This window comes from Eptatretus burgeri, chromosome 3 (assembly GCF_056783735.1).
Source record: "Eptatretus burgeri isolate ZD-2024b chromosome 3, Ebu_testis_v1, whole genome shotgun sequence".
NCBI classification, from domain to species: Eukaryota; Metazoa; Chordata; class Myxini; order Myxiniformes; family Myxinidae; genus Eptatretus; species Eptatretus burgeri.
The window spans coordinates 83,828,847-83,843,916 of record NC_140963.1 but is presented as its reverse complement, the minus strand read 5'-3'; the positions used below and the strand labels follow the sequence as shown (position 1 = coordinate 83,843,916).

The following is a 15,070-nucleotide window of genomic DNA, read 5'->3' as shown; positions in this document are numbered from 1 at the left end:
AATATTCTTATACTACATTTTTATTTGATCTCAGTGAGGCCCCAGAGCCCCCCCAAAGTTTAAAATCACCCATTTTTGACATGTCGTAAAATGAAATCTAAAGAAGATAGAGCTATCGTGACTGCACATTCTGGAAGATCGTTTAACGTCCTACAAGTTCGCCATTTACATTAATAAGCAAATGTGTAGTTGTTGAACTTTTTTCGGGACTTGAAAATTTGATCAGCCTCGATTTGTCCAATTTGAAATTTCTTTCTTTATCATGTATTGCTATCGGCTTTACAATCCTTCATTGATATAACATTAGGGACACCGTAGTGAGACCCCATTGTAGAGTCGGTGCAAATTGAAGTCATATGATCGGATGCACGGCTTTTGCACGCCTTGAAGCCTGGGATTACTGGTTTTTTATCAGTTTTAATTCAAATTATTATTGTACTTATCTTTCACCTCCTTCAACTCTCACCTTACATTCAGAACCTTCATCTCCTCCTTCTACCTTAATTTTCCTTTCTTGCATCTCCTTAGAACACCAAGTTGGAAATGACAGGGCTGTTGAAGATTCATTATGCAAAAGGTGTCATGAGTTTGAAGTGAAGCAGTTTCACTGCAACGCATTCAGTTCATTCTGTTCTTCATATGATGGTTCTCTGCATGAGGAATATTGTTTCTGTAACAACATAAGCACTGGCATTGTGCTTCCTGAACTTGTTCAGGGCTGAAGCATTTGCCAGCTGATGTATTGTGCAGGATTTACAAAACAGAGAGTTTGCACATCAACCTTTGAAATATTGAATTCTATCCTCTGCGAGAGATTGTAAAGCTTTACTCGGATCTTGTCATTGCCTGTGATGGAGCACTAAGGGGCCATCTATTTATTATTTGTATACAATGGGTGGGGAGGGTGGGTGGTATGAGGTTGAGAAAGGGAAGGGAGAGGACCAGAATATGAATGAAAGGAGGGTAGGGAAGAGATGGAGGAGGCAGCAGGAAGAGTTGAGGTGAGGGGAGGGGATTTCAAAAATGGGGAAGGGGCATTTAAATAACATACCGTATGCGAAAGAAATGTGTGATATGGTTGTGGAAAATTAACATTTCACCAAATATACTGAAAGATATGTATGGCCCATAATTATTTTGGGCGCTTTGCCCAAAAGGACGTCCACAGGATTTGAGGATTTGAGAACAATGGGACATTCACTTTCAGTTACTAGGTTCCCCTTCTTTCCTGAGATGTAACACTCCACCTTCAATATGATGTAATCTCTGCCTTTGCAGCGACGTATAACTCCTTCCAAAGAGCTGCCACAACCATCTATGGTGCTTTCTCTTCCCTAGCTCTTGGAATAGAGTAAAAACAATCCACAGCAGCAGAATTACCCAACACAAATGGAACAATTATGACAATGTACCTGACCAATGATATTGATGATCGGCTGTCAACTTATGTAACAAAGGCAAATTGGTGTATGTTACACTCTTTTGTATGTGTGTGTGTGCCTGCGTGTGTGCGTGAACCTTTCTTCGACAGCAACATTCCTAACTCGAATGGAACTCGGTAGAGCACATACCTCCGCCACGTAATGCCTGATCCAGTGTAACATATTAGGCCCAATAATTGTTTGAAATATCATGCTGCATATCCTTTTTGGTCCCATCTCTCAATGGTGTAGAATCACTTTAAAAATTAAAAATTTCTCGGATCCGGATCCAGATTTTCACCAGTATTGAATTAATTCATCCTTGTCACACACACAACCTGTCCACCCGATTTAGTCTCAATCCGTCCACAACTTTTTTCTAGATATCTTGCACACAAACAGACAGGGGTGAAAACATAACCTCCTACCACCTTCCATGGTGGAGGTAAAAATCTATTCCATAGGACAGTTGCAGGTGAAATAATTAGGACCTGTGAGAACACCCACACACAGCACTGAACCTGTCAATATATTAAAACAGCTCATTGGACTATGCTAACACAGGAAGCTGCAGTTAGCAGATTGTAACTTTTCTTTAAGATCATAAAATGACACTAAATAGAATTAGTAAAATGCAATATACATAATAGAAATACTATTAATGGGATATTCATATAAATATGTTATTTAATTGTTTTTTTTATAAACCATTTTAATTGGTTGGTAGGAGATGGTGCAGCATGGAAAATTTTGTTTTCAATAACGGTTTGATTCAGAGGTAAGTGGGGTGGACGTGCTGGTTGGTGGACATGTTTTATTGTTGTGGGGCCGGGTCTCGGTGGCAAGCACGACCGCAAGAGGGAGCAGTATAGTCGGCTCCACCGAACACACCGGAATTTAGGTCGTGACCCTCGGATAAGTCTGAAAGGCACGGGACCCTTTCAGGACCATGAATCGTCAATAATTCGACCGTGTGGGGTAGGCTTAATTGACAAACTTCAATATACCTAAGTACCCACGCGGCAAAGCTATCGGAGAATTCACACCCTCGACAGACCTCGAGCGGGACGAGCCGTTACCGTGCCCGAACCGTGTGTAACCCGAGCGGATGGTTACCGAGGTCTGTCGGTCCAAATGCACAATTTACTGTTTCGCTATTTCTTAACACGCACCGTGCTAAGCCGATAAAATAAATGACAGGAACGAGCTGGGACATTCAATACTAGGGAATTTATTTACAATAATCGGGGGACGAGTGGAGCACGTAAGGGCAGAGTTATCCGAATATAAAAGAAATGGAAATTTATACACAAGCACTTATACAGGTGCTACTTAAAGGACTGGCCGGCACCAGACACACACCCCCAAAAAGAAATGGACCCCGTCAGGTCTTTATTGATACCCCCAGCTCGGAGGGAAGGTGAGCTGGAGGTAAGAAGCTAGCTTGGACCTTCCCGCCTCGTGCGGCCCTTGACGATCCGGCTCAGCGGGACTCGAACCCGCAACTTGATGCCGCTGCAAGCACCGGGTACGGAGGGTAGCGCCGGGCTCCAGCACGCTCCTCTGGCAAGCGACGATACAGCGAGCACCAGCATCTAAGACAGGCAAGTGATTCTCGGCGGGACAGACTCGCAGGCAGGCGATCCTCCGCGGGACAGGCTCAAGGGGAAAAAAAGGACCTCTCCGCGCACACCCACGCTTCTCTTAACCCCCCCCCCTCCCGCATGGGGTGGGGAAAACCCGCCCCGACGCAACTCTCCTCCGGATTGGCCGGTTCGTCTCAGGTGATCCGCTCGCCATTCTTGATTCATCCATGAGGCATGGCGAGCATCCTCGTGGCCCGTCCCCGCTGAGAGGCATTCCTCCTCCTTCGGGCGACATGCCTCCACATTGGCCAGAACGCGGTGTACGTTGCTCACGCTTTGCCCATTGGCTGAAGGCAACACGTCTTGCTCGACCCTGGAGCGGAGCCAATGCGTCGGTTGCCAATGGATCTCCGCCCACAGGCACTCGGCACATATGCGCGTCAGAAAGGCCGATGGTGGAAGGGAGCCAGGGAGGATGCTGTTGTTGTTGGGGAATATAAGAAACTAACTACAAAATAACTCATGGTGCACGTACACTTAATTCCCATTACACATAGGGGAAAGGGAGCTATCTATCCACATTTACTTAACGAAATAACTGAGCTACGGGGACCTGAATGTTGAGTGCTCATGGCTGCCAGATTCATCACAATATTAAGGTAAGATGTGCATGAATTAATGGATTGTCATATCATGGAATGTGTGATGCGAGTTATAACTATGTGGTAAAGGATAACACTGGGCAACAAAAACTTTTCGTCTGCTACTAAGAGAGACGCAGGTGTTCTTGGCTAAATCTGGGCCGCTGATTTCAAATCTGTAGTCAGGATTTAGCCAGCACATCAGGTTTTCAAAATATGTATATGCTTTAATGATACCCTGCATGCTATATGTGATACTATATTATTGCAGATCACCACATTGTACATCTAATATCAGTGCTTAGTAATTACTTTCACGTCATATTTAGATAAACAATGATTGATCTCTGGATAATGTGTAGTATACAAACGAAGAACATAAACATGTTGCAAAACTAGAGGGGGAGCACTCGGGAGAGTGCAAAACCTCCGCCGCCAATACTGCTGGGTCACTCAAGTGAACCTTATATCTTATTCATTAAACATGTCAACACTGCTGACAGAGTTATAGTTCTTTTCTCCAACATTTTTTTGGGGGAGGGTGTGGGGGGGAGGTTCGAAATCACTTAAAACATGAAGAAATGCAAAAAAAAAAAATCGAAATTTTGTTGAAAAAAGTTGCAAAACATTTTTTTTCTCTAACAATTTTTTTTGGGGTGGGGGGGTTGGAAATTACTTAAAACATGTAGAAATGCAAAAAAAAATTTCTCTAACAATTTCTTTTGGGGTGCGTAACAATTTTTGAGGGAATTGGAAATCACTTAAAACATGTAGAAATGCAAAAATTATTTTCTTTTGGGGGGGGGGTTGGAAATCACTTAAAACATGTAGAAATGCAAAAAAAAATTTCTCTAACAATTTCTTTTGGGGGGGTTGGAAATCACTTAAAACATGTAGAAATGCAAAAAAATAAAAAAATTCTCTAACAATTTTTTTTTGGGGGGGGGGACCAAGGCCAAAATTTAATGGCATGATCCTTGGACCATACCTAACCACCCCACCAAGTTTCGTCGAAATCCGTCAAGGAGTTTTTCCGTAATACTGTTCACAAACAAACAAACAAACAAACAAACAGAAAGGGGTGAAAACAGTAACCTCCATCCATCTTCGAAGATGGCGGAGGTTAACAAGAAGTTGATAAAACATTAGAACATGGTAATCTTAGGAAGGGTGTAAACTTGACAGGGAAATCTGCCCCATTGTGAGTGATTCAGAAACAACATTTCAAGTTTACGCTCTTCCTTTCAATATAGGCAGTGCAGTTACTGTTCCGACATGTTCAGAAGTGTGTGAGACACTTGCTCTTGTGCTTCTGTTTGGAATTTGTCTCCCGTTCTAGGAACCTGCAGTAATCACCCATCATGTTTGCGTTGAACTGGCCTTGATACCTAGTTTCCAGGACCGAAATGTCTTGGTGGAACCCTTCACCATGCTCATTGCTTACCTCACCCAAATTAGATGGGAAGAAATCAAGATGAGAATGCAAGAAGTGCATTTTCAGAGACATCCTGCAGCCCTTTCGCTGATAGACCTTTAGCATGTTGTCCACTAATTCTGCATGCTGTTCAGCTCTATGACTCCCAAGAAAGTTCTGCACAACCAACACAAATGTTTCCCATGCTGCAAACTCAAGTGGGTTCAGTTTATTTTTGAACTCGGGGACCATACTTCGGTTCTCGGATCTGGGGCCCAATGAAAATCCCTGCTTTGAGTTTAGCATCAGTTTTCTCTGCACCAAATTTCTCTGAGATATTGGAAGCCATTCCCATAACCATCCAATGCCTTTACAAAGTTTTTCATCAAGATAGGATTAGTTTATTAATTGTAATGCCGTGTGGGAAACTTTTACTTAAAAATTCATAGCTTGGTCAATTTTCATCCATTTTTAATAATTTAAAGTGCATTCCTAAGCTCTTTTTTGAGAAATAATAATCTATAACTGTTATATTGCGATAATTGAAACCAAAAATACAAAAAAATAATATTTTATGATCACTCAAAATCACCCACCAGCGCAAGCTACTGTAATTGGACCGTACGTATAACTCAAAATCCTGACGTGATGCGAAAATTGTGACTTCAGATTCGGAATCATCATACTCGATTTAGTCTAGCACATATGTTTCCACCCCAATAGCAAAATCTTTGTTGTCCAGTGTAATACATTAAATACTGTACACAAGCGAGTAAAGTTTGAATCATTTTATTGCATTGCTGGGTTGACTGACTGCCTGGATGCAGCTGAGGTTGTGGATCTATTGATGTACGTAATCTGCTGATGTGGATCCGTGACCAAGGTCATGGAATCACCGTTTGGAGAAGTTGTGAGCTGAAAGGATCGACACCTCGAGGAAGAACGGTGCCCAGCTTATGATCTGTGCCATCGGGAAACCAGTCAATTGCTTACAGGTTAAGGTTCCTACTTGGGGTAAGGGAACTATGTTTTGAGGTTTAGAATTTAAATAAAGTTGAATATAGGATTGTAAAAGCCTGGTGTTGGCTTAATGGTTAGGATGGTGGGCTTGGGATCCTCGGGTCCTGAGTTCAAATTCTGCTTGACTATTGAATTAATACCAGGTGGGGTTGACTCAGCCTGTTATCCTTCTGAGGTTTGCAAAATAAGTACCAGCTTGCTGGGATGATTATGTGATTTGAGTATCCTGAGTTGGAGTGGTGACCTGTCCAGGATTGTGCCCAATAGCCCAGGAGACTGCTTTGGCAGCACCAATGCTCTGCACAGAGTATGGTCCCAATGGATGGATGGTTGGATTGGATGTTGTGAAATTTGCATCATTTATAGCAATCCTTATTACCTCCACCACTGAAGGTGGGTGTTGGTTATGTTTTCACCCCTGTCTATGTGTCTGTGTGCAGGATATCTCAAAAAGTTTTGGATGGATCTGGATGGAATTTGGTTGACAGGTTGGGTGTGTGATAAGGACGAATTGATTAAATTTTGGTGAAGATCTGGATCCCGATACAATAATTTTTAGATCCTCGTGGAGGATCTCTAAGTCTTACTCACGTTGTTGTTCTTGTGGACTTTTTTGTTTCACAGCCTACAGTTTTCATCGAAACCTCCTGAAACTTGGCATATATATATATATGTAAAAATACCCTGCGCAGACAGTAACCATCTCCGGTTTTGGAAATTCCTCCTAGAAAAAAGTTATGGCGTCAAAATATCTCCGCTAATGGAAATCGCCTAAAAAATTATCTCCGAAACTCGGCAAGCTTTTTGAATTCTGTTTGTGGGAATCGAACAGGGCATGAGGAGAGATGAATTACCACACATATGATACATCACTATGACGTCATATCAATTTTTATGACATCATTCCTATTTTTTGACATTTTTGTTTCACAACCCAGAGTTTTAATCGGATCTTCGTGAAACTTGCCATGTATATGCGGAAAGCCCACGCGCAGGCAGTAACCATCTCCGATTTTGGAAATTCTTCCGAGGAAAAAAAGTTGACGTCATAATATCGCCGCTAATGGAAATCGCCGATACCATTATCTCCGAAACTAGGCAGGCTGTTTGAATTTTGTTTGCGGGAATCAAGCCGGGCATGAGCACAGATAATTGATCGCAAACCTGATATATCACAATGACGTCATATTCGTTTTTATGACGTCATCATTAAGAGGATGAGGATCTTAGCTCATTTGAGCTTCTTTTAAATTTTTTGGAAGTGATTCTTCACCTTCACCATTGAGAGATGCGGCCAAAAACGATATATAGATATTTCAAAAAGTTGTGAACGAGTTCTGACAAAACTAGGTTGATGAGTTGGTTAGGTGACGAGAACAAGCCGATTCGATTTTGTTTCGGGTCCGGATTTAGATCCAGCCTATCAGTGGGATACAAAACGTACACAGTTCAGCACAGGTGCACTCCACCTAGTGCTGTTCCAGTTATATTATATTTTAGGAATAGCCGATAATGTACAATTAATAAAGTGTGTGCGCATGTGTGTGTGTCAGCCTTGTTTGTGTGTTAACTGTAAATCTTTTAATCCTCTTATATTTTCACTTTCTTGCTCTCCTTTTTTTTTCTTCTTCTTTTTAATCATCTTAATCCTAAAGTTTCCCCTTGCTTCATCTCATTTTGTTTCTTTTGACAATCACGTGATATTTCACTATCTCTATCTCTATCTCTCTCTCTGAGCATCACTTGGTCCAAACCAAAAGTCTCTGAATGGCCTCTTGCCCTCCCCCTGGCCCGGCCCTACCCTATCATTTACAAGATCCCACAACAAAAGCGTTGTAAGTTGCTCCTTCTGGGCATCGCTTTAGGCCGCGGTGGTGTGGGTGTCAAGGAAAACATGGAAATGGAAGTCCGCCGCCCAGCTAAGGCCTCCGCCGCCGGGGTCAAAGCGCTCGCCAACGGCACGCGCAAGCGCCCGGCGCCGGACGCCCGCCACAACGGCTACCACCACAACCACAGGAATGGAGGTGGAATAGGAATGGGACGTGAACGCAAGATTCGGCGTGTGGCCGGCGCAGTGGCACCCAAGAATGCGCTCATGCAACTGAACGAGATGCGTCCCGGCCTGCAGTTTTCAGTGGTGTCACAACGTGGCCCCATCCATGCTCCGTTGTTTGTAATGGCTGTACAGGTCAATGGGCAGACATTTGAGGGAGAGGGTGCCACGAAAAAGAAGGCTAAGCAGCAAGCAGCAGAGCGGGCACTGCGCTCCTTCGTGCAGTTCCCAAACGAGGCTGAAGCGCGTGTTGCTTTTGGTACAATGTCCGCACAGCGTATTCGCCACCCGCCACACGAGGACTTCACATCCGACCGAGATGATTTCCCAGACACGCTCTTCAATGGGTTTGAGCCATGCAGCCTTCCTTCAGTGCCCAAAGTGTCTCCGAACCCAGCCAATTCTGTTTCGGATTCAGTTGTCCACCCTGAACCTTCCTCTGTCCTCGGCCCACCAACATCCTCAACATTGCCTCTTACTGCTCGCCCACCATGCCTGGCACCTTGTGGAAAGAATCCGGTCATGATCCTAAATGAGTTAAGACCAAGTCTAATCTATGAGTTTGTGTCCGAGTCAGGTGAAAGCCACGCCAAGAACTTTGTGATGTCGGTTGTGATTGACGGCATGGTATTCCGTGGTTCCGGACGTAATAAGAGATTGGCAAAGGCCCGAGCCGCCCAAGCTGCCCTGCAGAGCTTGTTTGCGATGGAACTGGACCGTACACCATCTCGCCAGCCGGTGCCCAGTGAGGGTCTCCAACTTCACCTGCCTCAGGTGAGCTTTGTTCACTTTTTCCATGTCACTGTGTTCCATTCCTTGTTTCTGCATTTTGCTATTACTTCTGATCTGTTTTTGCTGCGATGAAGTATTTTATTTTAATCACAAGTGCTTTCCGATTTGTAAACCGTTTGCACAGTCTATTTCCACTATGCGTCCATAAGTCCACCTTTGTTTCTCTTTATTTGTTTCTTTCATCACCATCTTCTTTTGTTCCTTTGTTTTTAAGCTTTTCCCCTTATTCATTCTTTATCCTTCTTTCAGTGCTCGTTTTCTGGGCAAAAGCATTTGTATTTTGATGGCTGTTATTGCTTTTTAAATGTTTTTACTGATTACCTGCTTGCTCGATTCATATATTTCCGTCGTATTAAATCGTTTGTGTTGTCAATGAGAACAATCCACAATCTCATAATAATGTCATCATAATATAAGCTGATGCAAACCCACGTGACTTTGCATGCTGGCATGCGCCAGAGTTCCGAGACACTGACTTCACCTCCTCCAGAATGAGAATTAGCGATTGCTAATTAAACCTTTTTCATTCGTTCCCTCCATTTTCTCTCCATTCCTACCTCCATCACAATACATTTTGCAAATCGCATTATGGCTCGCTTAAGATAGAGTTCACCTTTCAATTAGCTTAAACAAGTCCATGCTTCACTCGCCTCGATTCCCCAGAGGTCAGAGTGTTAATCTAACCAGGTACCTCTCGGCACATGCCTGCCCCTCACTTTTTCAAATTTGAATTCGTTCCAGACCAATTCCCGTCTCTGTTCTGCTCAAGGGCTTGACTCGGTGCCGGAATCCAACCCTGGACGCTTTTGGGACAGGTGCGGATAACCGCGAAATCGGACACGATGATCTCAAGTACACGGTGACCTTCAGCTTCACGTCACATCGTTGCCTCCCGAGCATCTAATTTCACCGTCGTACCTGGAGCAGACTTCATTCCACATCGCCATTGAGACCCGGTTTGCAGAATGCCTTGCAGGAAATTATCTCTGCGTAATAAATTGGATCCGTCGCGCTGTTGTCACTGCACCTTCTCATTAAAGGCACCGATTTCTCCCATGCAACATGTCCGAATTGAGCACAGGTCTTGCCGCGTCGAGCTTCGTCGTTTCCCTGCTTCAGCAAAGAGGACATCGGAGCGACGTTCCCTTCATTGGGCTCCCTCTGAAGGGATGACATTACCCCCACGGTCCCATATAATAAGCACTTTCATTAGAGCTGCTCCAAGACGTTTCTATTTGAGCCTCGGAGCAGCGCAGAAAGCAAGGGAGGAGGGCTGAGGGGCAACGCGACCAGCTTTATCCCGCGCTTATTGATTCTGAAAATGAAGCTGGGACGAAAACCCCGAATTAGACCGGGTAAGTAATTAATAATTGATCCCGTTGCTGAAGCCGCATCTCCCCTACGCTCATGACCCAGTTGTCGTCGTGTATGTTATTAGAGACAATTAACTGGAACTACTTTCAAAAGTGACGCTTTTAAGCACCGTTTGCGTCCAAGGTATCGATGGCGTCCAGAGGGCGCCTGAGAAAGTAGCCATTTCCATATGCCACATGAATGCGCAAAACATGTGGGAGAGTCTGTCATGTCACTCCCTGGTGTCCTCTTTATTTAATATATTATCATCTCTTTGTGCCGTTTCCTTTAATGTCACTTCATGGTGTGTCCTTCATTGGCTTGTCGTTCCCGTTTTGGCTCCTCTCCTCGTGTGTCGTTTTGCATTTTCATTCCCTCAAGTGTCTCTCCATGGGAGTCTTCTTTTCCTTTCTTCCCTCATTCCTTTTAATGTTGCTTCCTTGTGTGTTTATTGCTGTTTTTGTTCCCAGATGCGTCCGTCATTCATTGGTGTGTCATTCCCTGATTGATTTGGTTGAGACTGGCTGCACAAAAGGACAAAATATATGTTAATCATGTCTTTCTTATGTTGTGCATTGTAGTGTTTTTTTTAATTTTACTTTATTAACTTTGACATTGATCTAAGGCTTGTGGAGGAGCTTGAACATATACCACCTGCAGGACAAAGACATCCCAGCATCCTGAGCTTGGGGTTCAGACGGGAACAGTACCAAGCCAATCCAAGCGCTTAGCACACAAAATGAAGATAATTAATCCAAGTATTTCTTCACTCCTGCTCGATGTGATGGGATTTGAGTGATTCTACCAATTGAGCCACAAGACCGTCCTCACTACACTCTGATGAAATGGGAGACTGATGATTGGGTGCCAGTCAGTAGTGCAGCATAATAAGAAGTAGAAACTTGGGATTTGGACAAGACTGTCCTGAAAAGGTGAAAGCTCACCATCTAGTTCGAGCAAAGGAGATAACTTTCGGATGGATTGAAAATTCTCCGGGAAGGATCGCTGCCTGTGCAGCTCGAGGATGACGGTTAATTGTCAAATGGGATGCACCGGGGATTGAAACTCGCATCTGGACAACACTGTGGTTAGCGTGCCACCACTGAGATATCCTGCAGGTTTTGATGTGAAGTGTAATTAAAAGGTAGTGAAATTGAAAATCAAGTTCACCAATGAAAACCCTGGAGTAGTGAGTGTGTGTCGGCATGACCCAAGTGTTGCATCATCTTGGCCGGTTTTACTCCATTTTTTGGAATTACGAATTGCTAAAGCAAACAGTCCTGCTGGTAAGCATGAATTTTTGGCTGCTCATGCTTGCAAAGGACTACCAGAGTGATGTGACATGGCTGACCTCTAAGTATTATACACACAGTTTTAATGAATTACTGTAGCCATCGGTGGAAAGATACGGTCTTGGGGTGGCCGGCCTATTGATTTGTCAGGGGCTTTAAATTTTAGACATGTCGCTGTGGTGGACGCATCTCGGGGACCTGTCTTTACTGCATTGCTTGGGTCTCATCGAGGAAGCAGGTTCGTGCAGTTGGAGAAGGAAATAAGGACACGTGGATAAATTGACATGGTGCATCTAATTTTCACACTATGTTGTGGCATTACCGGGCTGGTATTCGGAACGAGACACCAATCACAACACCCATCGTAATGGAAGAATTTCCTTTTGTCTTTTGTTGGAGGATGAAGGAAACGAGGGGAGGGGGTGCAGCTGCTATCTTTCATTGGAATCCAATGTTGTCTGGGCTGTCCAAATCCAAAATATTTGAAATCTTGGAAGGATATGATTGTTTCCTTGATGCATCGGGCATCTTGGGAGCAGGTGAGGCATAGTGGAACTAGGTAGGGCACCAACTCGTCATTTTTTTTTAAAGTTCCACCCATTGTGCCACGGGACCGACTTGGCATGGTCTTTGCACGTTTGATTTGGGACGTTGTATATAAACAATGTTTATTCTGAGGTCTGAGAGAATATTGGCTCAGAGTATTGCTATTTGCACAGCAGTGTGGCTAAGCTAATGCCAGGTCCAAGAATATGCCTTCACAAGCAACCTAGATTTCCGTGTTTTCCCAAAGTGAGAGCAAAATTACAAAGTACTCTCGGCATGGTTGTGCCGAATCCTCGCATGGCTGCAATGAAAGAGAACAGGTGGGGCTCTGTCTTCTGCACGTGCCGATGGTTTTTCACCGCGCAAGGTAGTGAGTTCTTCATGGTTTTTTTTTACTTGTGGCCAATTCCCCGAAATTTACGATTAACAGCCATCTTGGGTCAGATTTCAAATGGCAATGCACTTGTTTTTCTTGGCTTTAAATGAACTTTCACATGAACTTTGCAGAGATGATTTTAAAATAGTTTGCTTCGCAGCCTTCTATTAACTACATACATAAACATGGCGCACGCCCTCCATTTTGGATTGTTCAAGGCACGAAGTGCATATACATGCCTTCAGCCTCGTGGCATCTTTGGCCAGCACGGTTCCTGATGGCTTCCAAATAAGGGTGAAACCATGTAGCTATTTGACTTGGAGTATCTAAGGACACCTCATGTGTTCTAATTCCTTGTGCAACCCTCTTTAGCTGTTAAAACTGCTTTTGGTTGTGCAGCTGTGAGTTTTAACAACCCTTATGTAAAGCTTTACCTTTGCTCTCAACTGCTCTGGAAACAGTGGTTGTAAATGTGGAATGCTCAGAATGAGGTGAGGTGCTCAACTCCACACACAACCCATGCATAGACTTTGAGCAGAATGCTGGTACAGGGACCTACTCTTTGCAGAATATACCTTTCCTTTAGCTTAGGAAAGCATCCGCACAGGACGGCAGGTTTCATATCCCCTCAAAAGGATTTGGTTCCTCCACTTTCACAGAGTCGAGATTATAATTGAGTGGTTGTATTTCAGAACCAAGCAGTCCAGAGGGGAGAAACACGACTGCCATGCCATTCCACCACTGCCGTCATTTATTTTATACCATGCCGGCACACAGTTCTTCAATCACGAGGCCGAGCAGCCACCTGTCCACGAGTCCATGTGACAATCGTGCTGCTCACACGATTGCCAAATACCCCACCAGTGCACAGAACCTGAGGGGCCTGGTTTTGCAGGCTCACACATCCATCAAGAGACACATTGTTTTTGGAATAGAGCGTATCTAGTTATTTTCCGAAGCGAGCCCACTAATGGGGAATAAGAGAGCTTCATACTCGTTTTCCCAATTGAAATGCAAGAGAACCTATTCTCATTGAAACCTTTTTGGTAAGGATTACAGCCTGCATGCTCTTTTACTGGTCCATTGTCCTATGGTTCATCCTGTAGCTTCATATTCAATGGTCAGCAATCCCCAAAATGCTGTCTTTACCCTATGGAAGAACAAAACTCACTGCTGGGATTGTTCGATAAATTAGAGTAGCAGCTGAAACCTGAACCCTCACCAGATTCCTCCTGATGACTCTATCCCTTCTCTTTCCTTATTTGGGTTCCTTCTGACGACTCGAATGCAGAATTTGGTCTTTCCTTGGATTATGGGGAAAAAAACAACAACTAATCTTCCTCTGGAATAGTGGAAAAATAAGGACAATGTATATTCTCAACCAAATATAACCATTGTGGCGATAAAAGATGAACAGACATTTCGGGAGTGAACCCCCCTGTTCAAAATCAAGAAGGGATCTACACGACCGAAACTTGGCTTCACCTTCTTCCTCCCAGCAGTCCATAAACTTTCAACGTTTGGTCGAGAAAATTAATTACGCTATAAATGACTTGCTTAATTATCCATGATTTATTTTGAGGGAAACAAACCAATATAGGAGATTATGTGACAGACATTCATTGGGTTACGTGGATGACAGGTAAATATGAAACACCTTGGAGAAATAAGAATATATTTTGGAGACCACAGGAGCTGGAGATGGGCGTTGGAAAACCCAAGTGAGGTCATCGCTCGTGATTTTAAATTCAAATGATTGCTTTTTGTTATTGAGGTCACAGGATGTTCTTCGGTTCTTTGTTCCTGACTTGTATCTTCTGTTCTACGCCTTTAAGATCTCCCATTAACACCTGCCTTTATTAACATCGATTATCCAATCAAGGCCAAGATTGTCTCCCAGGAGAGGTCGCTTTTGCTGAAATATGAACAAGATTTGTGTGTTCCTATAAAAATAAAAACGAAGTATTTGACTTGATTTTGAAAGTTATTGATTAACTTCTTGCATTAAATCAATAAGGGACATGTGTCCTCCCAGTTAATTTCCAAAATCAAGGCTGACTGCTCACGTCCACTCCTTTGCTCTTCTTATTTTCTGTTTGTGCAACCACTTTCTCGAGTCTATTCAATCCTATACCAACAGCTGTTCATATTATACACCACAATCATACCCACAGTCTGTTCAATCCTACTTTCAATCTTCTTTTCCTATTTGTTGTACCCACCTGTTGTCCCACATTGGTTGTTTCCCTTTTTGCTCCATCACCTTTATAATGGCAGCAAGCCGCAGCAAGCAGCAGCAAGCAAGCCACAGCAAGCGCTTATCTGCCGTTAGGGGTTTCATAATCATAGTATCGCAGGTTCCTTGGATGTCGTACGGAGATATAGACACAAGTAGTGTTCATACAGAAGCCTTCGGACGTTTATTCATTTCCAAAGAAGCTCCGTGAAAGCTCCGAAGAGCTCCAAAAGGCTCCGTGAAACTGCAAAGGAATGATGTTGTTTTGCGAAAACAATACTTCAGAAATGCATAACAATTCCACTATAAATCAAATACAATAAATCAAAAGAATAGCAGA

General features: G+C 43.6%; 1 protein-coding gene across 1 annotated transcript in view; it reads left to right on the top strand.

Moving 5' to 3' along the window:
• The window catches only part of LOC147030334 (double-stranded RNA-specific editase 1-like), a 223,115-nt gene that overhangs the window by 203,830 nt on the left and 4,215 nt on the right, over window positions 1-15,070 (top strand). Inside the window, exon 4 of the mRNA XM_085874270.1 lies at window positions 7,948-8,909. Coding sequence (XP_085730396.1) covers window positions 7,948-8,909 — 962 coding nt within the window. The remainder of the gene's footprint in view (window positions 1-7,947; window positions 8,910-15,070) is intronic.